Source organism: Oreochromis aureus, linkage group 15 (genome assembly GCF_013358895.1).
Source record: "Oreochromis aureus strain Israel breed Guangdong linkage group 15, ZZ_aureus, whole genome shotgun sequence".
NCBI lineage: Eukaryota > Metazoa > Chordata > Actinopteri > Cichliformes > Cichlidae > Oreochromis > Oreochromis aureus.
Genome location: NC_052956.1, coordinates 15432087 through 15445112, shown reverse-complemented (window position 1 = coordinate 15445112; position 13026 = coordinate 15432087). Strand labels below are relative to the sequence as shown.

Here is a 13026-nt window from a genome sequence, read left to right as displayed (position 1 = left end):
ACGTTACCAGATGGAGGTGCAAATGTCTGGTGAAGTCAGATGGGCCATCAGCTGGTCTTTAACCTGCCAGCTTCCCAGCATAAAGTCAGTGTGATGTCTTATGCAGCTCATGTGAGAATATAGCAGGTACTTCATAATGAACACATGGGCATCATGCACTCTGCTTCCTGCACTCCTATCCGGGCACCCTTACTTAAACCAAAGGAAGTACATACGTGAATCTCTAAACCTGGTCAAGAGTCTCAAGTTCTTGAGCAAATATAGTTTTAATGGGAGAAAAAATGGGAGAGAACTAATGAAAACTGGAACAGGGAAAGCACACAAACTACACACAGATATGGCCTGACACTCATGAGTAGAATTTCTCAATACACATCCACTGACCAGATTAGAAAATCCTAAAAACAAACGGGAAATTGATTTGGGAAAACCCATCCTAGACCCAATTTGGCAACGAAATCATAGGGACGATTTACACCTCTTCAGTGTGCCTTAGACAGTTCAAAGTTTTCTTCAGAAAATCCAGGCAGACCTGGATCCTAAATGTGATCAATGCAGAGGGGCTCGAACCACATTGTTGCATCCGTTTTGGATATGTCCAAAGAGATCAATGTTTGAGACTTTTTCTAAAATTTGATCAAAATGTATATCCATCTCTGCTGATTTTCACTGTTCGGGATGGTCCCATCAGACATCCCTCTTGGTGATTATGTGAACATGATTGGTTTGTCAGCTCTGTTTGCCAAAGTTGCATTCTTTCTGGAAAGAAGGATCATATCATATCATGATAGAAAAGTTCAGACATGTAATTAAAGGATCTGTTGGGAAATTTTATTCTATTCTATTTCATCTATAAGCTTTCTTAAAAGCATGGCAGGTTATTATTATTAACGCATACTCGTAATGTCATTACTGTAACAAAACGACCATTTATTTTGATATATTACTGAGAAAAAATGTCAATGATATCTAACAATATTCATATCTTTGATCTGATATTACAGGGGCAAGGTGAGGGAGGTCTGAGAAGTATGTTTAAATAATTTCCTTATTTTGTGTTATTATAGTTTCTATTGTATTTTCTTTTATGGCAAAAATATAATAAAAAGACTTTGTTCAACAAAAGAAAGGCCCTGGACACCCAACATCTTTAACCTCTGAACCGTTTAGCTGCGATCTGACAGTGCTAACCGCTGCACCACCCTGCCCCCCTAGAAACACATTTGTAAGCTTTTATTACCTTCCGATTTCCCCCTCCCCAGTATAGAATTGTTTTCTGCAGAGCTGTAATGTATACTTGGGTAATGGTTAGAGCGAGCATCAGTGGAGCTGAATAATTTATGTAGCAGAGGATAATACAATAAAAAGAAAAAGCAAGAAAAAGAGGAGCACAAAGCACATACAGCATATACGAAATTTCTGGCACTTCAGGAAAAAAATGTGCTTAGGCAAAATGGAAAAAGAAATGAACTTTTCATGCAGTAACTGTGCTGCTATAAAAGGAAGTGAACCCTGAGGCAGAAGGGAAATCTGAAAGGAGAAAAAAATGGGATGAAATAGAAACTGAAAGATGAATGTCAAGGAAATTCACTGTGTGTACTTTGGACTTTACAGATGTGTGCACATGTGGTTGTCTCTAAGTACTCCAGTGTGTCACAAAATCATAGGTGCTATTGGATTCCTCAGGCAGAGCGTTTCCCTGGCAACAGTGACGTACCCTTCTCCTCCGACTTTGGTGATCTTGAGACGAAAGTCCACGGAGTTGAGGTTGGGGGGCTTCCATTTGAGGATGTCATCACACCTTCCAGGCTTGTACCTCTGTGGAGAAAGCCGAACCCCAAGAAAATTACAATGTGGCAGACACTTTGGAATAAAAATACATGAAATGTACCTTCAAAGAAGGGGCGTGGTCCATGTGGAGTAAATTTATGTGTGCGTAAAACACAAGAGAATTAACGGTTGAATAATTCATGAGCTGAGCAGAATTTTTCAAACAGTCACAGCTAATGAGATGAAAACCCTCATACAAATGAACCTCTATTAAGACACACTGTTGGCATCCAACTAATTGATCTCGGGTTAAAAATTAGCCTTCGAGTATCAAAAACGTCATGAAATGCAAACAAGCGCCTGAGTGAAAAGAGAGAGAACTAATTAGAAAATTTGCAAGCACTCCAAATTTGAAAAGAAATGATTAAAGATGAAAAATTTAGGGTGGGAACACCAGAATAGAAGTGTAAATATAAAAATGACAAAGTATTATGCACAGTGATTCAACACGATTACATTCTTCACATCACTGCTGCGTTTCACTGCGCAGCAACATATGACACACGCCAAACAACATGCTTCCCCTCCATCGCTTCGATTATTCATGCACGCCTGACATTTCAGAAGGACATGAATCAAGAGAAGTGAAACATGAGAAATGTAAAGGCATGACGGGTGGAGGCGGGAACAGATGACCAGATTCTGTCACTGTCAGGTTGCCCAGTAACAGAAGTCTACTCCAAGGAAATGTGTGGAAAACAGACAGGATTCCTCAGGAGAGCCTGCACCGTCACACACATGACTAAATTACTAAATAAGGAGTTCCTGCTCAACCCACGTAATGCCCCCATGGCAGTACTATAGAAAAGAAATGTAAATTAACACAGTATGAGAGAATCATCACTAAAACCTGCCCTGCTGCTTTGCGAACAAGAACAAGAAGCCTGGTGTCTGAGTTCAGCAAGCTAACAGTTTTCAATCAAGCCAACCCGATATCTCTAGGAAGTATAAAAGTATACCTAAATCGTGTGACTCTGTGGTCAATTTTCAAGGCCATTGCTGGAAGTAGCAGGTTGTACAATATGTTTTCTGAGCCTGTGCAAAGGCAAAAAAAACATTTATACCTGTTCCAAATAATGATGCCTCATGGATCTCTCTCCAAGAGCTGTCTTTTATATCTCCATTTAAGTAATTTAATAAATGTGCAAAAGGGGTAACGTGTTCAGAGATTTGAGCAGTCTCTCCTTTCATAAACTCACGGCACGAGCATTATTTTATTTGTTGTTTGAAGAATGAAAAAAGCAAAGAAAAAGGAAAGAATAAAAAAAAAATACCTGAAGTACATCCTTAGCTCTGTGGTTACGATTCTGACCATTAACTGCAAGATCTTAATTCTGGTCAGGGTAATTTGTGTCTCTCTAAAGGTTGAATACAAACCAATTATCTTTTTTATGTTCTGCAGGAGAAAGACATGCAGAAAGAATAGAAAGGCAAAGACTTTGCATAATGTGCCAACACTAAAGCTCTGCTCACAGGACTAGCATTAACTGGGGAGCTCCAGTTATCTGCAATAACAGTGGAGGTTGTGTGTGAACCACATTTTGTGCAATTCTTTCATGTTTGTAATTTAAAAGCTAAAGAACTCCAATTACCTGCCATAATTTATTAAACACGGAGATCCTCCGCTTACATTAGCCCCGTGTGAATGTGAATCTTTGTGATATGGGCTCTATTTTCCCCAGATATTTGTTATCTAAGCACGTCTTCTGAAACTTTTCAGTCAAGAATTTTAGAGCCTCTGCTGGCAATTATAAATGAAAGCTGAGATATCATTATAGGTGCAAATTCATGAGGGGTCATGTAACCACACAGCAAGGGGACACACTCAGAGAATAAAGAAGCATAAACCACAACAAATATCCATCCATCCATCCATCCATCCATCCATCCATCCGCTTATCCTTTTCAGGGTCGCGGGGGACGCTGGAGCCTATCCCAGCTGTCATAGGGCGAGAGCCAGGGTACACCGTGGACAGGTCGCCAGTCTGTCGCAGGGCTAACACACAGAGACAAACAACCATTCGCACTCACATTCAGTCCCGCATTCACACCTATGGGCAATTTAGACTGATCAATTCACATATCCCCACTAAGTGCAAGTCTTTGGACTGTGGGAGGAAGCTGGAGTACCCGGGGAAAACATGCAAACTCCACACAGAAAGACCCCGGCCTGATGGTGGAATTGAACTCAGGACCTTCTTGCTGTGCGGCGACAGTGCTAACCACTGTGCCACCATTTAGAAAGCCTCTGAAGGCGGATGAATTGTATTCCAACTGACATTCAATGAAAACCAGGGTCCACTTTGGAAAGACAGGGTTCTATCCTTAACCTCATCTTCTGTCACTAGAACCCCGTGCATGCCCTCTTTTACCTAACTTACATAGCAACTGAAAACTCCTTTTATCCCTACACCGCAAGCTTCCATGCCATTCAAGTCTTTATGGTGTGTGTTGACCAGACTTGCAGTTGCATCATAGACTTAAAACTGGGTTCTGGTTATCGTGGAAATTACGTTGTTGATCTGATGCAGAAGTGTAACTCACGTTTTACTTTGCCTCTGAACTACGCAACCTGAGCTGTCTCTGATCTCATTTAATCTTATCCTTCCTGGTCACGGCAATGAAAATATGAGGATCTTCAACTCTGTCACCTCTAGCTCCACCTCCTGTCTTTAGTCTGTTAGTGCCATCGTCTCCAAACCATGAACAACATGTTATAAACCTTCCCTTTTGTTCTTGCTGCTACGTTCTGTAACAAATCCTTCCTGACACTCGTCTCCACTCACTCCACAATGCCTCACTTCTTCCTCTCTGTGCACTGGACATTGCTTTGGATGGTTGATGCCAGGTATTTAAACTCATCCAGCCTCACTTCTTCTACTCCTTGCAACTTCATGTTTCCACCTGCCTCCTTCTCATTCTTCCTAGCTTCTACTGACTTTCATCCCTATTTTCTCCAGTGCATACCTCCACCTCTCCAGGTTCTCTTCCACCTGCTCCCTACACTCCCAAAGAAACAAAAACAAAAAACCCAACTTTCAGTCCTGTAGACAGCCTCCAGGTCTAAAAAGTGAAGCTAATGTGAAAGTCCCTGTAACTTATATTCTTTCTAGATCACCTAGAGTCAAATAAATGATAAAGCAGGTACGGTTTAGGGTTGAGCTACTTTGTGACCGAGTCGCTATCGTACATCTTATAAATGTGCTTTAGAGCTAACACAGAGAAAAGCTATTTAGCACACGGCCCGTTAGGATTAGGGATATTTTTGATCCAACACTTTTATGATTGTTAGAAAAAGCCTAAGCACATGTTCTGTCACTGTGCCCAGAACGTAATGTAACGTACTGTGTGGGCATCATTATGAGATTCCTGTACTGATGGAAAATTCTGAAGATAACTTTATAAACTGGTTGACATGAGGTCAGATTGACTTTGTCATTTCTGGTGTAAAGAGAAGGGACCACAAGTGTTGGGCGTCCTTCAGCTTTGTCCACCGTGGAGCTCTCAGTGTGGGAGGTGGCCTTCGTGTGCCTTTGAAACCAGCACACGCTACAAAAGCTTTTCATGGTATTGAGCTAGACAGGAGGAAAAAGACGGAGTGTCTCTTTTACAGAACCTCGACTGAGTACATCTTTTCTTCTGAAAATGTGGGTGTGGAAAGAAACATTCTTCAGCATAATTAGTTATGCTATGCAGCACAGGTATCTAAATAAGCATTAGAAAATTACTTATATCACTTGTGCAAAATAAAACATGAATCTAAGAACTACATGGTCAACAACTGTTGCTAAAATGACTTTATAAGTGAGCTGAAAAAAAGAGAAATTAACATGGTGCCAACTTGTAAAGTGCTAGAATAGAGAAGGGCAACAAAGTTTGCAGGTACTGTGGGTCTTAAAACTGACAGAACCTGTCAAGTTAATGAATGGCCGGACCCCAATAAAACTCATTGCCCCTTGGGATCCATTGAGGCTTGCTCCCAACTCTGCATACTAAAATGTGCACGCTAACATTTTCAACCGAAGTTATATTTGCTTTAAATGAATGCATGCCAGCAGAGCCATAGCAACAACCTCATGAAAGCCCAATCAAAGATAAAATAAAGAGTCAACCTTTAAATTTATTTCTAAATGGAAAAAGTGCTGCCTGCTGAACCTGTGCTTTCATTACTATTGGCAGTTTTGTCAACAAGTGACTGCACACGCAAAACAAGAGCTTTATTATTGAAGTGCAAAACAGACCTTCAGACCCGAGCGTACGTTGAGGAACACATCTCTCATCTATCAAATTCATTTTCAGGTAATGATGTTCCATTGCATACAAATTGCTTGCTGTTTCAAGTTAGAAATTCAGAGGCTGTCGGTGTTAGAGTGAAGGGAAGGAGAAGAAAAAAATGGGGGGAGATGCACAGCTTGAAAGCAGACGAGTGGCTGTATAGTGTCATTAATTTTTAAAAAGGACAGAATAAAACCAAAACAAATGTCTATATCGAGTGTGGAACAAACGAATTAGCTTAATGTTTACTCCAGGAATATCTTGCATTAGCCAACACACTGCACAAAACATGGCCTAAGTTTAGTGTTGTAAATCTACTTTCAAACTTGTGTACAATGTTTTTGCTCACATATAACGCCAAGACTTTTTTCATTTCTTTGCACTGGTGCCCTTTTTATGTCAGAAACTCACACGGTAAAGCAAGGTGGCTTCAAAGCAGTTGTCAGACATGAACGTTCGTCAATGTCTGAAGAATCAGGTCTGGGCTTTGACCAGAGTTGCTTTTTCTTACTCTTTTTTTTTTGGTAAGATGTGGCACCTGGAATTCAGAAGCCCGAAGATATGATGCATATTTACTTATAGCAAATTTCCCAAAACTCTCCTGCACTAATTACAGACTAGTGCAATCGATCGAAAAAAAGGAATGTGACTGGACAAATGATTGCTACTGCGTGTGATGAATTTGCAATCTCATTGCCTCGGCAATGGCTGCTTCGAAAACCTGGACCAGGTCTGCAACCACTCATAGTCAGCTGTGGTCTTCAAAATGACTTTGGCGCGTCAGACATCAATGACACAGAGTTTGTCTGTTATCATTCTGTGAGTGATTGGAGTTGGAAATGACATGCAATCTGTTTGTGATAATACGGTGATTATCCGAGCCATTAAGGACTGTTTTCAAAAGTATTGGGAAATTCGTTTGGGGAAAGTGGAGCAACAAAATCAGCTCAGGCCAAAAACTGCTCCAGATTGCAGTGGTAGCTTTAGTTCTTCGTGCTGGAACAAGTTTGTCATGAAGATACTTTAAATGTTAATAGACTACTCAGACTTTTTCTTTTCCTTTCTTTGTTGTTATTGTGCTGTTGTTAGCTCATGTGGCCTTTGTCAGTCAACAAACTTAAATAATAGTCAGCAGCTTATGTGTCTCCAGGAAAATGATGTACCTATTTTTTCCACCGTCAGTGATGAATCAAATGAAAATATGTCTATTATGTGAAAACAATATATAGATGTTATGCAGCTCATGTCTCTATTTGAATACGTTTTGGTTTCTTCTTTAAACTCTACACCTCAACTGCCCTGGACTCCGTCTCCTTATCTCTTGTCTGAAAGCTCTGGATAAAAATACTAAACATTATAATTGGGCCAGCTTTCGGAAATCCCAGCATGATGACACTGCAGGCTGCAACGCAGCCAGGCCTGCTTACTTTGCAGTTTTCTACTTTAACAAACTTCAGCTTTTTGGGGACCAAGATAAATAATTAAATGGAGTCTACAAAACTGCCACAGAAAACTTTTCAACCTCCAATATTAAAAAAAATGACAGACAGGCAGAGAAAGACAGAAAAATGCACCTGCAGTCTTTGCCTAAGCTTAAAATTTCAGCTCCTTGAGAAATCTTGAGCTCATACAAGTCACCAAAACAAACATGATTAACTATTACTTTTTATAAGAACTTGACATGTTATCAGAAAAATATCTTTCTGGATGCTATTGTGATAAAGCTACTTTTAACATCAATTAAACACTTTGTTGTGACTGTTGGTGCTTAACCATTGACCTTCACTGATGTCAGCAAAGAGAAATAAATAAACTGAGAGGAGGGAAGGAAGCCACATGAGAATTTAAAGAAAATAACTGCAAACAGACAATGTGACAAGTTATTGAATTGCTGCAGATCAGAGATTTGTTACCCTTTCAGTCTAGAAATAAATGTTTGTATTTGATCTTGTGCAATCATATTTTCACTGAGAGAAATCTACCTCTGTCACTTTCACTGTGGCACAGTATTGTGAGAAAAACAGCAAAGCTGAATGTCAATATTCAGAACCCCTGCTTTTTTGAAAATTAATGTACACTATCATGTAAACACGCTACCTAAACACGTTTTCCCCAAAGAAAATATAACTAATTCAAATTCAATTCTCTTATTTTAATATTTTTATGTTTAGCACATGAAAATTATCTGGTAATTAGCTTAAAATTAGGTAAAAACCTAATCTCAAATGATCAACACTACATGACATATTACACAGTACCTCTACTTAATTCACACAAACCAAGCAGAAACGTGGAAGCAATGTATGAAAAACTAAGTGCATGGTTCAATAGCCGATAAGCTGAATGACTATATCAGTCTTCCACACCACTGTGGAGGAATTTCCCCCACTTTTCTTTATAATGTTGGTTCAGTTCAAAGGTGTGCAGGCATTTATGTATGTACAGCTCTCTTAAGGACCCCTCGGAGCATTTTAATCACGCCGAGGTCTCTATGTAACAGACTCATTGCAATGCCTTGAATCTTTTCTTTCAGCCATTCAGTTGAAGATTTGCTGCTGGACTTGGGATCATTTTCATGTTGCATATCAACAAACAACAATACCAAAAATCCAACAAATATTGGACAAAACGCAGTTTTAACTGATGGCTAGCCAGATGAAACATCCAAGGATCACTAAAAAATTGCGATCAAATGTCAAAGAAATGTTAATGCTTGTACTATGTTTCATGGGAAGCTATTTGATTGCTGCTGAGACATTTAAACTGAAGCAGGGGATATTCTGTCTACAGCTTCTCATACATATATTCTTTAAAAGCGTCCAAATCATATGAATGATTTCACAGACACTAAAGCTTGAATATTAAAAGAAAAAATAAAAGAAGAAGCTTGCACATTTTCATCCAACTTTAGCGTAATATTCCCCAGGTATGACATCATATAGCAAATCCACATCAACTTTTTTTCTAAAGTTTAGAACGTCTGAGTTTATATGATTGCACTGCTACTAAAATCTACATACTGTAAATATTTACCCTGAGAGTTACGGCATTTATTAAATAAACAAATCCTGTCATCTATGAACTGATTATTTGACAATTACAGAAAGCATAAAACAAATCCAGCCTCTGATTGCTACACAATTATCCATCAACACTTAAGTGCATCTTGAAAAAAGGCTGATTGCTGTGCTTTGAGACACACCGCCATAATCAAAGTGAATCTGCCAAATTAGAAGTGAAATCATTCATAATAAATGAAATATTAATTTATGTATAATGCCTGATTTACTGTAAAAGGAAGCTTACTGAAGGGTTCGCGTAAGTACTTTGATTACAGTTGTTTTTTTAATGTCTCAATTTAATAACATCCTTGTGCTTCGAGGCGAGTGTGCCATGGATTACAGACAAAAGGCGGGACAAGTCCAATAAATCTGTTCCCAAGAGTAAAGCTTCAGACACACTGGTCTGTTTCTTTGTGAGTCACACTGATGCATGGTTTGAGTGTTGATATGCAAAATGGTGCCGGTGCATTAAAAACAAACTCTCTTGGGAGGAACTGGCTTGAGAAATAAAGGGCAGGGGAAAATCTTGAGGTAAACTGTCTGTGGCTATGACACAGACTGAAGAATAAGTGAGTTTACAGAAACCGATTATGCTGATTTATGGAGCAAATAAAATGCGCATTAATGAATGTTGCACCCTCTAAACTCAAATATCTGTCTCAGATAATCTATAGCAACATGATTCAAAAGCTTTAACTTCACCGGGTCCAAACTGTATATGAATCACAGTATTTGCACTGCCTTAGATTTTTGAATACAGCTTAAATGATGTGGTTTAAAAAAAATAAGAGAAGAGAAACATTTTTCTTTGTACTCTTTGCACCGAGATCACCATCTGGAGTGTTCCCATAAGCAATTCTGCCATCTGTGGCAATTCTGTTCAAAATCTTTTAATTCAAACTCTTTCCGATGTTCCCTAAACAAAGAAAACATATCCCAAGGACACCATGTGTTGGGTGAGATAACGCGACCAGTGACCGATGGCTGCTGTGGCGCTAACCTTTGTGCTAACATTAATGGGCATTCACTGAAGTAAGACCCCGCTGAGATTAACCCCGAGACCACCCTAATCCCATTCGCACAAGAAGAGATTAAGGTTGCAAAGGGTTCTGTAGACACGAACACAAATCAATGACTTAGAAAAACAATTTCAATATGAAGGAGTTTTACTGGCTCCCTGCACACTAATGATCACTGGAGCTGTTGGCAATAAATGCTTTTTGCTTTCAACCTCTGTGAATATGCCTTTATTGAATGACTAATGTACTTAAAAGACTGTGTACCTTGAGGATAATGCTGACCAAAAGATCAGAAGCCTTTTGCATAACTTAAACTCTTGGCCTTCTGTTATTTAAGGGAATTTCACAGCCCATAATGTGTCTGTATCTGGAGGCAACCAGTACACATGAGAGAACAGTGCTCTCTCTGTCGTAGTGCATGACTGCATCTTTTTTCCCTTTTACAAACTAAAAGATAATATTACACAACTTCTCCAAAGTGCTTCTCTCCAGTCATTAATCTTTAATAAATTCTAATGGCAGTCCTTCTCATCTCCTTGTCTGACCTACTCTTCTTACCTGAACTTTAACACCATGCTAGGAGCTCCATGAGGCTGTGTTTGTGTGTTGAGCAGAGGTGCACTTTGAGCTAATGCTAATTAAACTATTTAAAAAAACGACACATACACAAAAAGACGGTGAATTGTGGCAACCACTAATGCAAGATGTCAATAAAATTCAGTGACTTTTAGTGATGAATTTACACAAAGTATCCAGAAGTGGGTACACACAAACTTAAAAATATTTCAAATTTAAAGCAAATGATTGAAGAGTGTTTTTATTACCAAAGTAAATGAACTTTTGCTAAAATCTGGCAGATTTACATCTAACATTTTTAAATTGACTTCCATTAAAATGAAAAAATAAAAAAAAAGTTAAAAAGGACCTATACATTAGCAGAACAATGCTGCTAGCATGTCTAAAGCATTAAATCAATGTCATGACTCAAAAAAGTGGCAAATATATAGTAAAAACTACTTTGAGTTACTCTTTTGTTTTATGTTAGAAATCCACAAACGGCACAGCTTGCACTGTTTCCTAGTTAGTTTTTTTTTTTTTTAATCTTTTTTTTTTTTTTTACAAAATTTAGTATACGAGTGGCAGATGCTGCTCTCTTAGTCAAATGGCAAACAAACAAACCTCTCACTAAAGCAGGCTAATCACATCTGGCCAGCACGCAATCCTCTAAATAAGATTAGTCCTGAAGCGAATGTGTGCATCCCAACCATAAATCTGACTAATGTGCAGGTCGCCAGCTCCTAGTTGGCAGCACCCTCACATGAAAATGGAACTAGAAAAGCTTTAACACCAGACTGACTCTGGGTTTTTTTTGTGTGTTTTTTGAAACACATAATGAATTTAGATACATTAAAGTACTGAATGATATATTATTGGGCCAAACCTCTTAATCATTGAATTCAGAGGTTTTGACACCAACTGCCACAAGTATATAAAATCAAGTATCCAGCCATGCAATCTGTCTTCACAAACATTTATGAAAGAAAGAGTTTTTCTAAAGACTTCACTTAATCTGAGCATGATATTGCTAAAGGTTGCCACCTCCCTTATATAGTCCTCGATCAAACATAAGTGGTATTATTGTATAGTGGAAGCATTTTGGAACCATATAATGTCCTGAAGTCCTTCATACATGCCTTACTCAGTAACTTTAGAGCTTTAAACGTTCTCTGGCATTAACATCAGCATAATAACACTGTGTCAGGAGCTTCATGATATGGTTTCCATGGCAGAGGAGGTCCTGTAGGTTTAATATGCAAGATGTCTACAACTTAGGGTTATCTGCCCTTTCCATGCTGTTATACTTAATTCTTCCTCGTAAACATCTAAGGTAAATTCTTCTATGGTAACATGTTTTATTTGGTATTCACTTCCACCTTGATGGTAGATTTCCATCTATACTGCACGCACTAGAAGAAAAGACGCTTCTGTTATCCAAAATCTAAGTACTGCAACATGGAAAAATTTTGTTTTTATTTTCTAATATCCAGAACACAGAAAGACACAACTTGAAGTGGTATAACTGTTTTTTTTAGTTATAATTTTTGTTCTAGGCTGCTATAAAATGGTAAAACTGGGAGCGATAGTGCTTTCAGCACACAGTAAGACATCAGCAGACTATTTTCAAATAGACCTCAAAACAGCAGGTGCACATCTTTCCTATTTGTGTTATGTCCAAAGTGTTGTCAGCGTTGTGTCTGTTACCCACCCTAGTGATGGCAGCTTTAATTATTAACTGTTGAGATTGTACCCAGGCCACTATCACGCTGTTCGGAGTGGTTAGATGCATGCTAAATAATCAACTCCTCTTAAAGCAGAAGTATATCATAATTATTTTTCTCCATCTAGAGCAGATGGAAAGAAATTTGTTCAATATAAATAAAAACAGACATTGTTACATAATATTTTCCATTTCACTTCTATTTGCGTCATCATTTAGTCAAACACTTGTCATCTTTTTGGGTCCCAGCCCATTAGTTTGCCTGGCTTTGCAGGGAGGAAGTAGCTGCTGACCTTCAAAGTTTGGCGAGATTTCATTCGCAGATATGTGAAACAGCTGAAGAACGTTACTTAAAAGACCAGCGATTCAATCACAAATCAAACTGAGTACAGACACTTGGAAAAAATCTCTCTTACAGTGCACAGCCTTTCAGTGATGTGAAAGGACTTCTATCCAATTCAAAGGTGAGAATTATACAGGGGAGGGGGTGAAAAAAGGCACCTGACAACAAAACCAAATTGTTTGAACAATGACCTGTCTATGCAATCAGTTTTCTCATTGG

General features: G+C 38.7%; 1 protein-coding gene across 1 annotated transcript in view; it reads right to left on the bottom strand.

Annotated features, from left to right (window-relative positions):
• The window catches only part of rngtt (RNA guanylyltransferase and 5'-phosphatase), a 99867-nt gene that overhangs the window by 21486 nt on the left and 65355 nt on the right, over window positions 1-13026 (bottom strand). The window contains exon 13 of the mRNA XM_031730214.2: window positions 1718-1818. Coding sequence (XP_031586074.1) covers window positions 1718-1818 — 101 coding nt within the window. The remainder of the gene's footprint in view (window positions 1-1717; window positions 1819-13026) is intronic.